We start from the raw sequence: 20,892 nt of genomic DNA on the forward strand, positions 1-20,892 counted from the left end.
TAAATTGATAATAAAGTCCATGCAATATTCAGCCCTATTACTCAGTAAGATAAAACACCCAGTGCCAAGATCTATATATAGTACGGTACAATGCCACAAAAGAGGCACGACCACTGAAACTAAGAAGCCACCACCTAAACCTACATGAGCAAAAAGTCAAATTCGATTAAGTACTAGCAGAAGCTTATTTCCCCTCGAAAAAAGAATTAAGTACTAGCAGAAGCTAATTACTGTGCGATAACACTCTATGCATCCAGAACAAAGAAAATATGCATAACTATGTAGAATTAGAACTGCAACGTCGCTCATCTCTAATAAACTGAAAAAAATGCTTCTATAAACTGATCCTGGCTTTATTAGCTCATAGCTAATATATGATCCTGTAACTATAACATGCAAGAGGTACTATTTCACAGTACTGGAAGCCAATAACATATGATCAATTTTTGTCTAGTTGGAATTAAGAGCTGAAACTTGTTCAGATTGAAGTAAACTGACAACAAATGCTTCTACAAGTCAACATTGCCAACATGTAAATAATACACTATATCATTGAATTACTAGTTTGCATCAAATCCCCAAGAAAGAAACAAGTTTTTTTGGTACAAGAAAGAAATAAGTAGTTCAATATCACATCTAGATAAGTAACGGACACTAAATCCAACACAAGAATTAAATGTTACCCATCAGGTACTCCTAGCCAAAGATGAAACATTAGCTCATGTTTGTAATCGTGATAACTATTTGGACTGGGCAGCATACTGTATTTCTGATCCATGGATTCCACTTTTTCCTTCATCATTTGTACCTTCTAAGCAGCTGCCGTTTGGTCTCCGAGGCCACTCATGAAAGAGTAGATGCCCTACAAGCCAATCGCAATATGTATTGTGAAGGATTTTCTTTTGATTTTCCAAATCATGTACATGACATTTAATATAAATAAAGGCATTGTGTTTCATCATATGCTGTTGATTATATTTGTGATGAACCTCTTAGATTAAGACAATGATTTTGAGGCTATGATGAGATCATACTAGTGAGACCTAAAATCTTAAAATCCTAATCTTAAATATTCCCAGTCATTGGTACATTGAGTCGAGGATCAATGTTTACCGAAAAGACTGGCACATCTTATGTATGCTCGATGCAGAGGGTGATTGATCTCACAATCACTTGTGTGGAGACACTAATACAAAGATGTGGGTGCTCATTAGAGAAATGAGTTCACTGAATTGACCTACAAAGAGAAATCTTATGAAGTCTTACTTACATGTCAAAAGATGATTCTCTTAGTGGGAGTTGTGCAACTGATCCTTTGACCTGAGATCACCATAGTATCTTGTGCACATAAATCCATATTTTGGTTTCCACTCATTCATGATAATAAGTTATGTACGAGGTCTTCTGGATATGGTGGAATGTGTACGAAGAGGAGGTTGCCACACATAAGATGTGGAAAAATGACAGTGTGACTGTCAAATGTATCATACTTGCCTCTATGAACAATGAATTACAGAGGCAACATGAAGGCATGGACACTCAATCCATACTTCTCAATTTAAAAGAGTTGTATGGAGAACAAAGCAGGACTGCTAGGTATGAGATATCTAAGCAGTTGTTCCGTACTAGAATGAATGAAGGAACTCCAGTGCAAAACCATGTTCTTATGGTTATAGACTTGATCACCAGATTAAGTCAATTAGGTTTTGCTATGGATAGTGAGCTCAGTCAGGATTTGATCCTGCAATCACTGCCTGATTCATTCTCTCAGTTTGTTGTGAACTTTCACATGAACAAGCTGAACACCTCCCTGCCTGAGCTGTTAAATATGCTCAAAACAGCTGAAGGGCATATTAAGAAGGATAAAGGTCGACTCCTTCTTATAAATAGCACCTCTATGAGGAAATCGGGAAATAAGGGTTCTAAGAAACGATTGAACCCCAAGAGTAGCATCAAAAAGAAAAAAGGAAAGAAAAACTCCGGATCAAGTACCTGTTTTCATTGCGGCAAAGCTGGCCACTGGAAAAGGAATTGCAAGAGTTTTCTTGCAAGTATGAAGACCGATGCAAGAGTTGCATCAAAAGGTATGTTTATGTTACATGCCAACTTGTCATTAAGTTCTTCAAATTCAAATTCATGGGTATTGGATACCGGCTGTGGTTTTCACATTTGCAAATCTTTGCATGGACTACAGAAAATTAAAATTTTGAAGAAAGGTGACTTCGAGCTATATGGCACTGGAGGAGAATCCATCCAGGCTGAAGCTGTTGGAACCTACAACTTGGAATTGCCTTCGGGAAAGCTCCTACAATTAGAAGATTGTTATTATATGCCCAAAATTATTAGAAATGTAATTTCCATTCCTTTGTTGTTAAAGAAAGGTTTTGAAATTAATGGAAAGGGCAATGGTTGCTCTATTTATTTTTCTAATAAGCATCTTTGCAATGGCATTATGGAAAATGGTCTTCTAGTTTTATTACTTAATGATAATGTCTTTCATATTAATAAAAGCAATAAAAGAAAGAGAGAGGAAGTGAATAATACCCTCCTTTGGCATTGCCGACTTGGTCATATAAGTGAATCAAGAATCAACAAGTTATACAAAGAAGAGTTATTTGATCCTTATGATTATGAATCATTAGGAACTTGTGAATCTTGTCTTATGGGAAAAATGACCAAGTCTCCATTCACTGGACATGGAGAAAGGGCAAGTGAGTTATTAGGACTTATACATACAGATGTATGTGGTCCTATGACAACTCCAGCTAGAGGTGGATACTCTTATTTCATCACATTCACTGATGATTTATCAAGGTTCGGATTTGTGTATCTTATGAAACATAAATACGAAGCCTTTGATAAGTTTAAAGAGTATCAAAGAATGGTTGAAAAACAAACCGGAAAGTGTATTAAAATCCTTCGATCTGATCGAGGAGGTGAATACATTTCTAGTGAATTTTTAAATCATCTTAAAGAAAAGGGCATTCTCTCTGAATGGACACTTCCGTATACGCCACAACTAAATGGTGTAGCTGAACGGAGGAATCGTACTCTATTAGATATGGTAAGGTCCATGATGTGCTTTACAGATCTTCCTATTTCCTTCTGGGGTTATGCTTTAGAAACTGCTACATATGTGCTAAACAGGATACCTTCAAAATCTGTATCTAGTACTCCATATGAGATATGGAGAGGTAGAAAGCCCAATCTTAAATATTTTAAAATATGGGGCTGCCAAGCATATGTCAAAAGAAATTTTGGACATAAGCTAAATGCTAGATCAGATAAATGTATATTTATAGGTTATTCCAAAGAAAGTATTGGATATCTCTTCTATCACCCTACTGAACAAAAGGTATTTGTTAGTAGGCATGCCACTTTCTTATAAAAAGAGTTTATCTTAGAAAAGGGCAGTGAAAGAAGAATTGAACTTAATGAAGTTCGAGACCTACAAATAGAAACACAAGAAATTCTTCAACCAGATGTACCCATTGATGAAGTACAACCATAACACACATCTCCTCTCCAAAGGTCAGATAGAGTGCGAAATGCACCTAAGAGATATGGGTTTATCATTGAGAATGATGAAGTCCACATCGTCGAAAATGATGATCCTCTGACCTATTCGGAAGCTATCATGAGTAATGACTCTAACAAATGGTTAGAAGCTATGAAATCCGAAATAGACTCTATGTATACCAACCAAGTATGGACTTTGGTTGATGCACCAGAAGGTGTAAACCCTATAGGTTGCAAATGGGTCTATAAGAAGAAGATTGGAGCAGATGGCCAAGTAGAAACCTACAAGGCTAGATTGGTGGCAAAAGGTTTCAGGCAAAAGCAAGGAATTGACTACGATGAAACTTTTTCACCAGTTGCCATGCTTAAATCTATTCGGATTTTGCTTGCAATAGCTACATACTATGATTATGAAATTTAGCAGATGGATGTCAGAACCGCCTTCCTTAATGGTTATCTTGAGGAAGAGGTTTACATGACACAGCCAGAAGGATTTGTCTCAAGTGGGAGAGCAAATCAAGTATGCAAGCTTAAGAGATCCATTTATGGATTAAAGCAAGCATCGAGGAGTTGGAACATCCGTTTTGATACAACAGTCAAAGAGTTTGGTTTTATCAAAAATGTAGATGAACCATGTGTGTACAAGAAGACTAGTGGGAGTGCCGTTGTCTTCTTAATATTGTATGTAGATGACATACTAATCATTGGAAATGATATTCCAATGTTACAATCGGTCAAGACTTGGCTATCAAAAAGCTTTTCCATGAAAGACTTGGGAGAAGCATCCTATATACTTGGTATAAAGATCTATAGGGATAGATCTAAAAGGATGCTAGGCTTGTCCCAATCTAAGTACATAGATCGTGTGCTGAAAAGATTCAGCATGGAAGGAAGTAAAAGAGGTTACTTACCTATGAGTCATGGCATACGTCTCTCTAAGAAGATGTCTCCTAAGACATCTGAAGAGAGGAATAGAATGAATTCTATTCCCTATGCTTCGGCAGTAGGATCAATTATGTATGCTATGCTATGTACTAGGCCTGATATTGCTTATGCCTTAGGCATAATAAGCAGATTCCAGGCTGATCCAGGAGAAAATCATTGGATAGCTGTGAAAAATATTCTTAAGTACTTAAGAAGGACTAAAGATATTTTTCTAGTTTATGGAGGATCTGAGTTGAAACTAGAAGGATTTTCTGATTCTAGTTTTCAATCAGACCCAGATGATAGCAAGTCCACTTCAGGGTATGTCTTTACCCTAAATAGTGGTGCAGTGAGCTGGAAGAGTTCCAAGCAGCAAACTGTAGCTGACTCAACTACTGAGGCAGAATACATCGCTGTAAGTGAAGCCGCTAAGGAAGCTGTCTGGATGAAGAAGTTCATCGCTGAGTTGGGAGTAGTTCCTGAGATTGCTGGACCAGTTCCAGTTTATTGTGACAACACTGGAGCTGTTGCTCAAGCAAAGGAACCAAGATCTCATCACAAATCCAAGCACATTCTAAGACGCTTCCACCTCGTTCGAGAGATCGTCGAGAGACAAGACATAGTCATTGAACGAGTAGACACAAAGAACAACTTAGCAGACCCGTTCACTAAAGCTCTACCACAACAGCAGTTCGATCGCCACCTCGATTGTATGGGGATGAAATATAAGGGCGATTGGTTTTAGTGCAAGTGGGAGATTGAAAGAGTAGATGCCCTACAAGCCAATCGCAATATGTATTGTGAAGGATTTTCTTTTGATTTTCCAAATCATGTACATGACATTTAATATAAATAAAGGCATTGTGTTTCATCATATGCTGTTGATTATATTTGTGATGAACCTCTTAGATTAAGACAATGATTTTGAGGCTATGATGAGATCATACTAGTGAGACCTAAAATCTTAAAATCCTAATCTTAAATATTCCCAGTCATTGGTACATTGAGTCGAGGATCAATGTTTACCGGAAAGACTGGCACATCTTATGTATGCTCGATGCAGAGGGTGATTGATCTCACAATCACTTGTGTGGAGACACTAATACAAAGATGTGGGTGCTCATTAGAGAAATGAGTTCACTGAATTGACCTACAAAGAGAAATCTTATGAAGTCTTACTTACATGTCAAAAGATGATTCTCTTAGTGGGAGTTGTGCAACTGATCCTTTGACCTGAGATCACCATAGTATCTTGTGCACATAAATCCATATTTTGGTTTCCACTCATTCATGATAATAAGTTATGTACGAGGTCTTCTGGATATGGTGGAATGTGTACGAAGGTTATGAGTAGGTCAACAAGGAATTAATCACTTCTAGTAAGAGAAGATCGCATCCTATTTATTCTAATCATATGATAATTCAGAAAGTCTTTGATCAAAGCACAATGAAAATTAGAAAGAGTTTCTAATATTTCATTATTCGAATTATCATTAGAAGATTGAGAAATATATGAATATAAAATTGAGTTTGACATATATTCATACTCATATACATATTCGGGATGCAGTTTGATTAAAGGATTGAATTGCACGGTAACTTGCCACTGAAGGGTATTTTTGGTATTTCCACCAAATTTCATATTTTCCGGGTAGACATGACACGTTGCTAGACGTCAATCTTGTCTTATAGGTTTGATCGAATTAAAGAGTTTAATTCGATCACCAATTAGAAAGATTCTAATTGTTAAGTTTGGGTTCGCGCAGTTTCGACTTAAATCGATTAGAAGAGTTCTAATCAAGTTGGGTCAACTTGCACTCACACCTATTGCTGGCTAAGTATGGAACCCAATGGATCACACACAAGAAAACTTATTAAGGGTCTAATTGGATTAGATCATGTTTGCAAGATAGACATCCTAGCAGGTGTTGCAAACCCTTAGCTCTTGATTCGAATTGGATTCGAATCTGATTCTTAATTGATCTAATTTGATTAGATCATCTTCTAATATGGGTTAGCCAAGAGTTGGCACCTAATTGGCTTGGTTTGAGTCTAATTGGATTAGATTTAATAAATCATTCAATCTAGACCGTTAGATCTTGATCTACCGTTGGATGAAGACATAATGGAGAGTTGGTTTAACCCAATTGGATTGGGTTAGAGGATGGCTATCATAATTGACCATTGGATCTTAATCCCACCATTGGATGAAGACATAATGGGTCAAGTAAATGGCGCCTTGCATTGGAGCCCTTGGATCATCATCATGAAAGATCAAGAGGTGAGGCGTGATGGACATGTGATTAGCATGTGATGTTGACTTGGTCAAAATATGGCACCACATGAAAGGACATATCATTTGATACACCTCTTCACTTGATCTGCACCTCCTCTTATTTGATATGGCCCTTAGATGATGTCCTTTCATGAAAGGATGTGTGGATGGGATGCATCCCTTGGAGATGCATCCCTACACCTATTATAAATAGGCTAGCACTCCATGGGTTTCATCATTCCAACTCCACCCCACTCCTCTCTTCTTTCTTTCTTACATTAGTTTCTTTCTTTCTAGCATTGCTTCTAGTGTGTCCTAAGCCAAGACAAGGTGGTCTTCTTTAGGACAAAAGGATTAGAAGTGATTTTAGAAGGTTAAAGAAAAATAGAAAGAAAGAAAAGCAAGCCATTAGAGTTCTTTAAGAATTCTGTATTAAGGATCAAAGTCTTTGGAGCTTAAGACTTAAATCAAGTTTTCGTGTGGATCAACGTTGGAGGGTGAACACTTGGGCACCTAGTGAAAATTCTGCATATTGGATTAGCGTTAGAGGTATTCTTCTATTTCTGCATTTATATTATATTATTTGATTGCTTCCATTAAGGTGATCTTGGCTTATAAGGGTTTTATGTTAAGGAACTTTATCAAGAAATTTTTAAAATTCCTAACTTCCGCTGCGCATTATAACATGCTAAAACCCTTCAACTCATGGCCCCAGCATAGCTAGGAGTTTGACCACAAAGAGCAGAAAGGGGCTCCTCCATGCAAGTGCACATATGCTTATATCTATCTTGTCCCATGTCGTGGGAGACCGTCTTGGATAGCGCTTCTCTACGAAATTTTAGTCTATTGTCTGGCAAATTAACAAAACTGTGACTACAACAGAGACCTAAGTATTCAGATTATGCAGTTGAAAAGTAGTTAAATGTGTGTATGTGGGAGAAAAAATTTTGAAAGGAAAAACATGATTTGCAGGTTAGATACTGAAACATATAATTACTTTTCATGATGCATCTTTCATAGGCCTCCACTGTTGCATGCATGAGTGAACATGGATTACTTCGTCTTGATTGGCTCCTTTTTTCGAGTTTACTTACCGGATACTCTTTTGTAAAGAACAACAACAAATTAATGCAGTATAATGTGAAAGACAAAATATAAAGCAGAGATGGACCCATAGTTTTTTAATAGTACATAAAGTTACCTCCTCAAATCTCTCCATGCATTCAATGTGGCTACTCATACGCTTTATGCAAGAGGCTCTATCTGAAGCACTTAAGCTCAAATATATATAAACAATGTTCCTATTTTCCATGCGAAATAAAAAACAAAAGTTAATAATCGAACAACTATGTAACTCTAACATGATTGTACAACACTATGATGAATTGGGTAAAACTTTTCTTGGACATTACCTTCTCACTTTTGAAGTTCTAGAATGAAATTGGAATCAGCTAACGATTTGAATGGATGCGTGATACACCAAAAAGCCTATAGTTTCAATCACTTCCATCATGACAGAGGGGCCTAGGCAGATGGCGAGAAAGCACATAATGCTTGTCGCTAGCATCATCTTCATAGCCAAGAAGGTTATTCTGAAGTTTTTTCGGAAGTACTCTTTGGCATAGAATGCTTAAGAATATTGAAACTACATACAAGCATGGCAAGAGCTAGGGGACGCCATAAAAGAAAGAACCAACTGCTACATAGAAACTTTGCATCAAAGATCAATAGCAAATTCTGCATCAGAATGTTTCAAAAGTCTGCAAATTTTCCAACTGGTAGCTGATATAAGTGCATCATGTGAGCGAAAAATTGACCAAAGACTCTTTGTTTGGCGAAAAAGTGATCTTTCATACATAAAAATATTGTGCATCTTTTACGTAATCAGCTGATCTTTTAAAACATTTCGCATGTTCATTCCAAACATCGTCCAGCAATCGTGCACCAAGATTCATAATAAAAAATACGGATCTTTCATTTATCATTAAATATTTTGCATGTACATCCCAAACATCATCCAAAATTAGTATGCTTAAATCCGTTACTGATTTCTAAACGACTTATCAAATATTTTTAATTCTCATTCCAAATGTCGTCGAGGACTAGTGCACTTCTATTCATATCTAGGAACGAATAACTATTTTTTTCTCCAGTGGACCAGCTGCATAATCATATTTTTGCCGAAACCTCCCATGCCCAATTTAGTTTTGATGAGGAAGCGAGATTCAATGTTTTTGTCATCCCTTCGAATCCTCCAAATCGTAGCACTCTCTTTACAATCAAATCTTCTTCTGCATAGATCTACAGTGAAGCAGGTCATCCATACCCCGATCTCCATGGGGCCGAACGCTGTTCAGCAGACCTACCACTCCTCTCACACTTTTTCCTTGAGAAATAAAGAGAGCTACCGCACAAGATTTTTGAGAAAACAGCTAGCACTCAAGATTGCACTTCAATCCTCTACAGCAAGCCCTTAAAAATGAAATCACTTCCCGACATACTTCATCTATAAACACCTTGGACCAAAAAAAAAATAGATGACGCGCACCTTATTTCTCATGTCATTCCAAGACTCCATCGGTGGAAGCAGCTCTTTCAAGTATCTCGGCGGCCATAACCTAAATGAGTTCCTACCTCCCCTGCAGCATCAAAGCAAGCCCGTCTTATCTACAAAGGAATCGGTGGAAATTTCCTTGCGCCTTCGTCGTTTTCCAATAACGGACGCGCACCCACGCTGTAATGGGGTTGACGCGGCAGTGCGGTCCCAAAAGCCTTTTTCTGGCGGACGTGAAATCCTCTTTCACTTCGGTTTGCTCCAGCCTTTTTCTAGCGGACGTGAAATCGCCTTTCAAAATATCTTTGCTCACCGTCCCAGCAACTGCGAAGATTTTTTTTTTTTATTTTATTCGGGGCTCAACCGGAACGGGATAACCGTATGGACGAAGCCATCTCCTTAAATCAATATAATAAATAACTGCATCTTTGAACCACGTACATAAAAAATTTTCTAGAAAGTTCTTCCACCGCTGATCTCTCAAACCGGAAAAAAAAAATCCAAGTTTATTTTATATATGTATATATAAAGGACGTTCGTGATGCCTTGATCTCTGGGAGTTTATGTCCAAGTTTGCGTGACATGTCTCCCTGCGATCATCTCTTTTTTGCACTCTAGATAGCTAGATGAACATACCAATGGTAGTCGGCGTTTTTTTTTTTTTTTTTACTTAAACGCAATGAACATTCCTTAGGCTATAACCTGTTTAAGGATCACCTAGTTATGATATAGCTTCAGATATACATGCACATCCAACCATTTTCCCACATTAAACCATGACGAAGGCCTTCATTGTTGAACATTAATTTTATGGCAACACGCCAACACTCAATAAAGTGTGTTCATCTCTAGAACCACATGCTTTCTGTCAAAACTCTATTGAAATTAGTACCAGCTCCAAGCGTTTTGCCGATATTTGCTTACGGAAAAACAGCAGTAACAAAATGGTTACTTCCATTTTCTCTGAAAAACAGGAAAAAAAGGTTATCATCTCTCCCTGGATGGCGAACAAATAAAAATTGCAGCCAATACCACACCCAAGTGGTCAGGCAAACATGCAGAGAAGTGGAACTTTTTCAAGTTCTAACAGCTTGGAAAGGTGGTATGGCTTCGGTTGTAGTTTTGGAGTTAAATCTGATGGCTGAGCAATGGAACCCAATGAGGCTCCCAACTCTTTGATTAAGCTTATCAATTCTCAGCTGGTGATTCTCAATTAAAACATACAACCGAAAACAATACCCGACTGAAACCTAATTCGACGTCAAATTACAGAAAATCTACTTTCAACTTCTGTCATCAAGAATAACCATTATTTCAGGACAGGACGTAGCATGTCAAAACATCCTCCCCTTGGTTCGATATGGGAGTTTTTGAGCAAACCTTAAACAAAGCATGAACCTGCACGCAGTGAAGTATGCTGCAAAAAAAAAAAAAAAAAACAATAGTGATAACAAAAATTCTGTCGCTGGATTCTTATCAGAGATCATCGACAGGCTGCATCCCTTCATTCAGTGATGACCCTTTGCCTCCGCCTTGCTGTGAGACTTTGCCTTCGCCTGGAGGAATCAAAAGGAAAATACGATATTAGCTACTAACAGGTGAAAAAATAAATGCCTTCTACTACCCAGGGTCGCCAATTGCAAGCATTATGGCATGTTGTATTACCACCTCACGACCGGATAGGGATTGACTGACTAATTTTGCCCTTTCGGAAAGAAAAAGGGCAAAAGGAAAGAAGCATATTAGTGTAATTATATTCAGCAAGCCTTGCCTCGGTTATTCAAACAGTATTATAAATCACCCGGAAGCCATTCCCTTTCCTGGCACATTTAATGTTCTTGAAAACTGCAGTAGTTGTTATGAGATTTCAGATGTTAGCTTGCAATACTAGCTTAACAAAACCCGCACCCAATAATGCCTGCTTTTTCTTTCCCTGATATACTCATCATCCCATGAACTTCATGGGGTTCCACTTGTTTACAGTAATCTGCCATGTCAGGAAGCGTTGGATCCACATTACTTTTAAATTGTAAATCTACAACATAAACTGTGGATAAAAGCGTCACTCACAAACCAATAGCTTTCTATGTATCTCCTCATCCTCATTCTCACTGGAAAACTAGTCCAATTGGAAAATTGTATCTTGTGTGATGCCATGGGATTCATGTCTTCCAACATTCAAGCGTCCTCGCACATGAAAGCATAAAATGAATTGTCAAAAGAAGAATATGGCAACTTACGACACTATTGCCTCTATGCAGAATAATCAGATTGTGATGAAAAAAAATGAAAAGGTGGTTAGCCTCCAATTCTACCCCCACTACCCTCTCTCCAACCGAAAAAAAAATCTTGCATATTAACCTAGCAGCAGCAGACTCATATTCTCAACTTCCATCATACAAAGACCAAGCCAATTGTCCAAACCCCTAGGTCCCCTGCAGTAAGAAATCACTCCCTGCAGTAGGAAATCATTCCCTGAAGTAAGAAGTCACTCTGAACCCCCTTCCTCAAAAAGAAATCACTCTGAAGAATTTCAACTCAATCAGTAATATAGGAGCTTTGGAAATAGACAGACTACATTGGATGCCTAGCAAAACTGTGTGCAAAAAGGTGATCCTACTACAAAACAAAGCAACCTAATTATTTAGTTGCTGATCTCCTATAAGATCCCCTCACGGTTGAATCCCAATTAAGCAATATTAGATCTTCTAACCCTACAAAGATGCCCAGGTGATCAAAACTTTCTCAACTTCACAACAAATAAATAAAACAACCCATTATGATCCTCCCATCGAATACATAGTCACTTTAAAATTGTCAATCCCTTCATATCATTTCTATTGTACCAGAATACTGTCACCACATTATAAATCGAGGATTTAAGTACCGTGACCCATGCCCATGCCGGTCACAGGTTCTCACAGAACATATCATGTTGAACTGTGCTATACAGGTGTCCAACTATGTGATGGGGCTCGTGGCAACCAAATAGTTCCATATTGGCCAGCTTGACCAGCACAAACTAGCAAGGATCGATACAAGTTGGCATGAACCCGCACGCACAATAGTAAGGGTAAAACCATGTATTGGAACCATTTTGGTACCTTGCTAGCATGGCACATATGGTACAGTATGGATCAACATGATAGTGTATCTCAATCTATACTTTAAGCCATCTACTGATGATGCTAGTGTTTCTGTGTGCAGAAGGTTGTAGCACAAGCATTGCAATATGAGAGCTCAATACAAACCACCCAAATTACCGGACTGGTCATCCTAAATTCCCATGCACATGCAAAGGATAAGCATCTTGTTATAATTTGACCAAGCATTAAATGTCTCGTCATCAGCCATATGATCAACTTTTCTGCATTGCATCAAATGCTCCACTTGAATCACGAGAAAAACATTTCCCTTTGAACTATTGGGAATAAAAGCAAGGGTATTAAGTAGTTTGGGAAATGCAAATACACCTCTCACATCTGCCTTGTTTCTACTCTAACCATGCCTGGCCTATATCTGCGTGCTTGAATACTAGTATTCTTGTGTTAACATGAGGAAACTCCCCCCCCCCCTCCCTCCCCTATTTCTCTCTCTATATATAAGATACATACATATATAAAAGGTTTTCACTGCCATTAACAAGAAGACAAAAAACTTAACCATCACAATCCAAATCTTCTTACCATCATAGTCTATTTGTTTCTCCATTATGGACAATCTTCCACTAGAACCAAATTCAATTTGCTCATGACATCAAAATCATTTCCAATTCAAACTGCCATAAGCTTCTTTGTGGTCACCCTCATAGCAGAGACTAGCTTTCAACTTCATGTATTGAGTTTCTAATGATACACATTGACTAACAGAAAGTAGGTGCTTAAAGTTCATATCCATCCTTTCTATCATGACCAACTCAGACAATTCTCATCTAATAAGCTAACTGGATTATGATCCTTCATGTCCAAAACATATCATCCTTATTGGTGAGAAAAAACTAGTGGCAGAAATTTTTGATCTTGGGTGCTGCATCTTGCTTCCCACTGTCACTTAATAATGCATCCACAATCTCTTTCAATGACTATTATATTTTGTAGAAATCGAGCTCCATTCATTCTAGAACATGAAGATGGACATTTATTGGATAGAAGCGAGCTTTATTGAACTTCAGGAAGAAAGGATTGCCACAAGAGGAATGAGATAAAATTTTCTACCGTGCTTTATGAAATTTTCTAGTTACACAGTAATTAAAGGGTAGTATGGAATATAAATCCATGAAATTTGAATGGTCGTATTTAATGTAAAAAATTTATTAGTGTTTTATATTACATTTTATTTTAAAAAATTCTTTATTTTTAAATATATTTTTTAATACAAAACCAATTGATGGTTGGACCAATGACTCAATGACCTAGACTCTTGGCTGCATTGGTATCTGGTTTGAGTTATCTTACCTACTTATCTTTGCACTGTGTGCGATCTGTAAAAATATCTTGCTCCCATTTGTTAAGATTATATCATTGATGCTAGTCTTATTAATGAATTCTGCTCAAAATCCGACTTATACACAAAATTATATCCAATTTGTATTGTTATCTACTTAAAACAAATATAGATACAGATTTTGGTATCCATTTAATATATGTATCCGTGTATCTGCTGAAAAAATAGGGACATGGATATATATATATATACACACACACACACACACATACTGGTATCTGATCCGTATTCGATCCATTTTCAGCCCTACACTCAACCATGTTGTAGTGTCAGGAAAGCTCTTTAAAAGGATCTTACACGTTAATATAATTCTGCTGACTTTGACCCTAACTAGCATATCCTAAACTTGAACATTAGATTTGTTGACTTTACCATGCTCATAATACCCCTGAAAAAAAGAAACCGCCATATCATATAGCATAACTGATCAAAATTCTACTTTGAACTCCCATCAAGCAAAACAAAACACACACACACACACACACACACACACACACAAGGCTCATAAACTAGAGCCTAAAATGGTTTGTTTTTGCCTTTCACAAGAAACTGACACTAACTAATTTAAGATCTATGCAAATGCTCCTTTAAGTCCGAAATTTGCTACTAACATTCAAAGAAGTGGAGCGGTTTATAAAGGCAACTCCACAATCTATATTTCAGGAGTAATATCATTAAAGAGTATGAAAAATTTAGTATTTAAGCTTCATTCTCTATAATTAGCTTTCTCTTACATATATGACTAAATATAACACACATATACCTTTAAAACCAATTCCAGTTATTCTTGTAAAACTCAAAAAGATTTGAAATATCCATCATAAGCAAATAACACATAGGGCTCTCAGTTAGGCATAAACAATCTCTTTTTACTCCAGCAAACTTCCCAAAGAAATAGCCCAAATGAAGACTTCTATTCTTTCTTTCCTTCTTTTTTTTGCCCAGTAGGTTCTGAAATTGCATTTCCATTGACAAAATTTATTCAAAAATATCCACCACTTAACTATTCCAAATAGCATTCACGAGATAAAATTTTGAAGCTGCCATCTCATTTGATAGGCCTCAAGATTCTCCCACCTAACCCAAAGCAAGCCCACGTTTGGTCCTCTAGGCCCAGATGGGATAAATTTTACTACTAAAACAACTCTTAAACATCCAATCCTTACTGCTGTTCCAAGAAATAGGAATTCAGGTTAAAAACAATGAGAAAATAGATTAACATCAGCTTTATTTATGCTTAACAGTAAACCCAGTAACATGCTCAAGTCAATTTCCATTTCATACATCTGCAGCACCAGTTGCTTAGACTTTATAAAGAAGAGCAGTTTTGGCCACAACTAAACAGTCTAAAGTATTTAAATAATTCAAAGGTTTTTTTCCCTCAAAGCGTGGAACCATAGGAACCATTTCAGTTATGGAGCGGGTATACCATTGTACTATATTCTCATAACTCATAATTATCCCATAAAAGAATGTAGACTTAAATTTTCCAATCTAGTCCAAAAATATCATGGTGTCACCTGATATAATACATTTAGGATGAAACGTTTTGAATTTAGGGAATCTGACCTTAAGCATGAGGCCGGAATAGGTGATAACAAGTTTCACCATGTTTCCCCTGCAACAAAAAACAAACCAACCCCATCAACCCCATCAAATGCACCAGAAAACAAAGATCTCCACCTTAAGCTCTGAGTTTTGCTTCCCATGTTACACACAGCTCCGACATTCTTGAGAAAGAACTTGCTCAAAAAGATTTTGTTAGTTGTATGTATCTATCTATTCTCTATGCTTCAAATCTATCCATCATGTAATCCCACGAGAGAAAAAACGATCATTTAAATTGGCATTCAGCAGGCAGACAGGAGGAAAATCACAGATCTTTGAAGGAAGAAAAGGAGAAAACACCCAATACTCCTTTCATGAAACATATCCCAAGAAGACATGCCATAGTTGCTCCAAGAAACCTAGAATTAAGCTTTAACACGTCTAAGCACAACCTCAAATGTGATAAATGGTCAAGCTCCAACCTGAATACCTTTTTCCTAAACAAATGAAGGGGCAACTTTTGCAAAATGAGAGGAAAAAAAAAAGATAAGGGATAAAAACAATAAAAGCAGTTAAAAAAAAGACGAAAATGGACAATAATCATCACAAAAGAATGACATCGCAGATTCATGCGACAAATTATAAAAAGACTGAAACGGATGGGATAAAAGGAATGGAAGTGAGCATACCTTGAGATAGGAGAGCTTCATACTCCCATAAACAACGCCAAAGGTAAAGGCAGAGGCACGAGCTACCTGTTGGGGCGAGAAAGGGAAAGATTAAGTGAGCGTGAAGAAGAAATTGACAAAGAAGAGGGAGGACGAGAGAGAATGAGAGCCGTACGAAAGCAAGGGTGCTGACGCCGGAGTAAGGGCCTGGAACCGCCATGGAAAGAGTGCAAACAGAGCAGCAGCGGAAGCCGCCGTGGATAGAGATCTGAGGACAGGCAAGAAGGGGCTCACGACTCTGGCGAGGTACTCGCGAATGCCGCTTGTCCGAAACCCTAAGGGGAGTATCGTGGAAGCTCTTCGTTTGTTTTGTTGAGCTATTGTGGTCAATCGATACGAGCCCAAGCCAGGCCAAGCCCAATTTAAACGGGCTGGCTTATATGAAAAGGGCAAAAAGAGAAAAAAAATATCGTAGGAACCTCCGCTGTTCTCCCTCCCTTTCCCCACACCCTCTCTCTGAGCACACTTGAAGCAAAGGAAAAAGGAGGAGAAGAAGATGGCATCAGAGGAGCAGGTGAGGGCGTCTCACATCCTGATAAAGCACGAGGGGTCGCGGCGGAAGGCCTCCTGGAAGGATCCCGACGGCCGCATCATCTCCGCCACCACCAGGGACGCGGCCGTCCGCCAGCTCCACGCCCTCCGCGACGACATCCTCGCCGGCAAGGTCCGCTTCGAGGACGTCGCTGCCCGCCACTCCGACTGCAGCTCCGCCAAGCGCGGCGGCGATCTTGGTCAGCCCCTCCCCCATCCGATCTGATGGTCCGATGCTAGGGTTAGGGTTTTCTTGATCCTCGGGAATCGGTTGCTCCATCTTATGATTTGTTTTTCTTTGATGCGTTTGTTGCTGGTTTAGAACTGATCCTGTTTTCTTTTTCCTTTTTTTTCTTTTTTTTTGCCCGCTTGATAAGATTAGGCGTCTTCTTGATTTTCTTGATTTTCTTGATTTCATGTAAGCGCTTCTTCTGTACTCCGCTTGCTGTTTGTTAATTGTTTTGGATGCATGGAGGATGCTTGTCAATTTCAAAGACATGATAAGAGTTAGACTTTGATGCAAGACTGTAATGTGGATTCTTTCTGCCGCTGCTTTTAGAATAGAAATACTTTCTTGCGTTAGAAGTTTTATGTAGAAAATTCTAATTCCTTAACGGGGGGCTGTTAACAGTGAATTAACTAAGGTTTTGATGGTCAAGGATCATGTAGATCAACAATAAACTATTAATGCTGCGCGAGAGTTAATTTCTTGATTTGTTACCACGGGGGCTTCCTACACCATAGTCATAATTTGGGGAGGAGGATAAGGAAGAGAAGAGAACTTGGGATTAAAATGTTGCTTTTGCAGAGATGATATATGCGATTGTTTTAGATTTGCACCATAGTCGTAAATTGTTTAAAATGTTTTCATGTTCAAAATAATTTACCATCTGATTGTTTCTGCAGGCAGCAAAATTATTACCTTAGATAGTGTGATGCTTGTCCTTCTAGAATGGATATTTGGAAAGCCAACAAAGGGTTCAAAAGCATGAATATTTTACTATATCATAAACGTGAAGGACAAATTAATATAGTGCCATTAGCCATGACACATCTTTTTAATAATTCTTTTTTTAAAAAAATGATTGTTAATCATTGTTTTTTAGTGATTCTAGTACGTGTAACTTTTTCCTATAGTCTATATACAAATTAAAATGACTTTTATGTGGTTGGATGAGATACATCTTCTTCTTTGAAGCCTCATAATACTATATTAAGCATTCAAATAATAGAACTGACTTGATCAAGATTTTTTGAAGATATAATTACTCCAAAGTGTTACCCATGTTGTTGGAAGTTGATGCTTCATCTATGAATAGTTTATACAGATGCTGTACATAGCATGGAATCCATAATGGAGATGATCATGGGTTGGACCATGGTGAATGTATAACTATTCTTTTTCCATTATTAATACATATAACATTTTTTGCTGTAATACAGAAAAATTGATGTGTGAAGCATGCTATTCTTCTGACCATCTCTGTGAAATTTATTAAGACAACAAATCCTGTTCATAGTTGATTGTGCGTAAGGTCAATATTGCAAACATGCTAGTTTGGTTTACCAATCAAATTCCACTATAGCATGGGCCTTCTGATCCATGCAGTATTGCCTGTCTTTATCATATTTTGAAGCTTTTCCAATATCATTAGCGTATGGACGAATCGGACACATCTCTAGAAGCATCTCTCCCCTTCATAGGTCGGTCTCTGGAACCCTGCAGAACCCCACAATCATCTCTTTTTTCATCCACTATGTCCAAATTTATCAAATCCTTTCATTGTCTTTCCATTATCCTGTGTAGTGTATCCCATGGATGGATAAAATTATTCCTTGTCCTTCTTTTGTTAACTTCTTGTCTTACCTCCTTGTACACATTCTGAGAAACAATTAAAATATATGGTCTGCATATCTGTTGGCCGTCAGCTCCAGTTGGGACTTATTTTCCTTTAGTTGCTTTTAACAGTGTAATTCACATGCATTGTTGTTGTTTAACTGTATATATATTGCTGTTGTCTGAATGGTAAGTGGTCCTCATTACATCTCAAGTATATTTTGTCAACAATTGCAGAGACAGATATATAATGGATGTTTTTCTTTGAGTGTTGTATGATTGCCGTATACTAGTGAGATTTAAGAGAGAACCTTTAGTTGCCTGAACCCCTCTTTGTTTTTCAAAAAAAAAAGAAGCCAAATTGTAATTAATGGCCCCCTTAGGGCGCAGATTTATGACAGAAGTTCAAGAGATTAAAGGAATCTTCCTCACTATAAGCTGGTTCTGTAAGAGCTGCAGGCTCCATAATAAATGTGAAGTCTCTATGGTTGACACTCTGAAGCAGTGCTGCTATTTGTATCAGATAACCATCAGCTTCTTGGTTTATGTACTGAAGAGCTAATGTCAGGAAGAATTCTAACGTGTGATAGAGCTAAGAACGGGAGATGGGAATGAAACTAAGCAGCTTCTTATAAGTATAATCTGATTCATTATATCCTCAATTTTGTTTGCTTGTCAAGTTTTAAGGAATCCATCTTTCATGCGTACAATAACTCGATAAACATACCTATTCATCTCTCTCTTTTTTTCTAGGCCTTGTTGAGTAGTGAGGCATTGACCCTGGTGTGCTTTAGTTTCTTTGAGCTGATCTTCTGACCATAATATTTTACACTGCTGCAGGTTGTTTTGGGAGGGGACAGATGCAGAAACCCTTTGAAGAAGCTACCTTTGCCCTCAAAGTGGGTGAGATGAGCGACATTGTGGACACAGACAGTGGCATTCATATCATCCTGCGAACTGGTTGATGACCAGGCAGCCGGCCTTAAGCTTGGGCTTGGCCTTTCCTCGCTATTTGCAAGCTGATGCCTTCTGATTTCTTCTTTCAGAGTTAGGGGCTTTGATATCATTTTAGCGCTGCAAAATCCTTGAAACTTTTTTCATATAAACGTGGTCGATGCAGACTTTGTGTGCTGAGCGGTCAATAACAAGATTTGACACTGAATTGCTTCCTCTGTAAGCCATCAACTGTAAACCTTTGTAGAGTATCTGGAAATTGTCAATTTCTTGATGTTGTTATTATATCCTCCCATAGCATCTCCTCCTGTAGGATCGTGGCACATGTGATGCTTGATAGAGGTGATATGGACTTGGGGAGAGGTTGGCGCCTATTATAGACTTGGGCAGATTACAGATGCATACATGGACTTAGCTTGATTATATAGAACATATGGACTTCTGAATGGGATGGACGGCATCGGATCGGTTGATCTCATGCCTTCTCCTTTAATGGACTTCTATTCTATTGATGTCTTAATTTTCAGATGCCAATGTCGAGCTCAGTTACTCGAATGCGTCCCATGAGCTTCTATGTCATGTGCAGTGTCACAAATGTCAGTGCATCATTGTAAACTTCTGTTTATTCTTGGGGTGCAGGCACGGTTTCACTTTTCTTCATTTCCAAATTACCCTTTTCAATGAATCAAGACAGTATCTGCCTATGAGCTTTAGCCTCCTTATAGATTGGGCATTGCATGTGGTTTGTTTCTAAGATTAGGAGAAAAGTCCCAACAATAGGAGAAGAGGAAATATTTGGGTTGGCCTGAGATGCGAGAAATTATATCCTATACAGCCATGAATTATAACACTTGTTCATGCGGGCGTTATTTATTAAGCGCTCATCTTTGATATATCACTACAGGAATGAGAAGTTGTGATTGATGGTGTGCACGACCATATGATGCAAACTGTTTAGGATATAATTTCTCATAAATATGAACATAAGATTTGCATCCCGAATTTTCAGAAATAAATCATTAAGGTTGAAATCTTGAGGCATAACATCCCTCAAGGCCTGAATTCCTAACAAGCAAGGGGATGTGACCTAAGGTAATATTCAGCTCATGTTTTTTGATCCGGATATTCAGCTATGTTAGCGAGGTATTATTCAAGGGCTATTCTATTTGTTTTCCAAGATGATTTATGCGCTTCATTGTTATGAATATGTATATGCTAATTTTGGTCTTCAAGCAAGATGTTGTTTTTGCGCCTTCTCCCAGCATCAATAGGGTACTTATTGATGCAAAATCATGCAATGACCACAGATAAAATTTCTAAAACTTTATATAGATTTATTGTCTTGTAAAAGTCATAAATGTATTAAACCTATTTCTTCCTTGTATGATTCTCCGAATCCTTTTTTTTTTCCTCTCCTGCAATATAGTCATCTTTGCTCGAGATGATCACTTTGACTGCATTTATGCTCAACCTTCATAAATTTTTTATTACAAAAAGGAAATTAAAAAACCAAAATGCC

General features: G+C 37.8%; 1 protein-coding gene and 1 long non-coding RNA gene across 4 annotated transcripts; one reads left to right on the forward strand and one right to left on the reverse strand.

The window, feature by feature from the left end:
- Positions 1-7,420: 7,420 nt before the first annotated feature.
- LOC120107529 lies at positions 7,421-9,562 on the reverse strand. Of its 3 annotated transcripts, XR_005509277.1 has the most exons (4): positions 8,131-9,260; positions 7,920-8,019; positions 7,716-7,820; positions 7,421-7,568 (listed from the first exon to the last, which is right to left on the reverse strand). It is a non-coding gene; the product is annotated as an uncharacterized LOC120107529 (long non-coding RNA). The 3 variants fall into 3 exon arrangements; XR_005509276.1 differs by having other exon boundaries at positions 7,716-8,019; XR_005509275.1 differs by lacking the exon at positions 7,421-7,568 and adding an exon at positions 9,267-9,562 and having other exon boundaries at positions 7,716-8,019; positions 8,131-8,414.
- A 6,873-nt stretch (positions 9,563-16,435) lies between these two features.
- On the forward strand, positions 16,436-19,866 carry LOC103703870 (peptidyl-prolyl cis-trans isomerase Pin1-like). Its single transcript, XM_008786892.3, has 2 exons — positions 16,436-16,782; positions 19,260-19,866. Exons 1-2 carry the CDS (start codon positions 16,548-16,550, stop codon positions 19,382-19,384), a joined length of 360 nt encoding a protein of 119 aa, XP_008785114.2. The 5' UTR covers positions 16,436-16,547; the 3' UTR covers positions 19,385-19,866.
- Positions 19,867-20,892: the final 1,026 nt, after the last annotated feature.

This window comes from Phoenix dactylifera, unplaced genomic scaffold, assembly GCF_009389715.1.
Source record: "Phoenix dactylifera cultivar Barhee BC4 unplaced genomic scaffold, palm_55x_up_171113_PBpolish2nd_filt_p 000893F, whole genome shotgun sequence".
Classification (NCBI taxonomy): domain Eukaryota; kingdom Viridiplantae; phylum Streptophyta; class Magnoliopsida; order Arecales; family Arecaceae; genus Phoenix; species Phoenix dactylifera.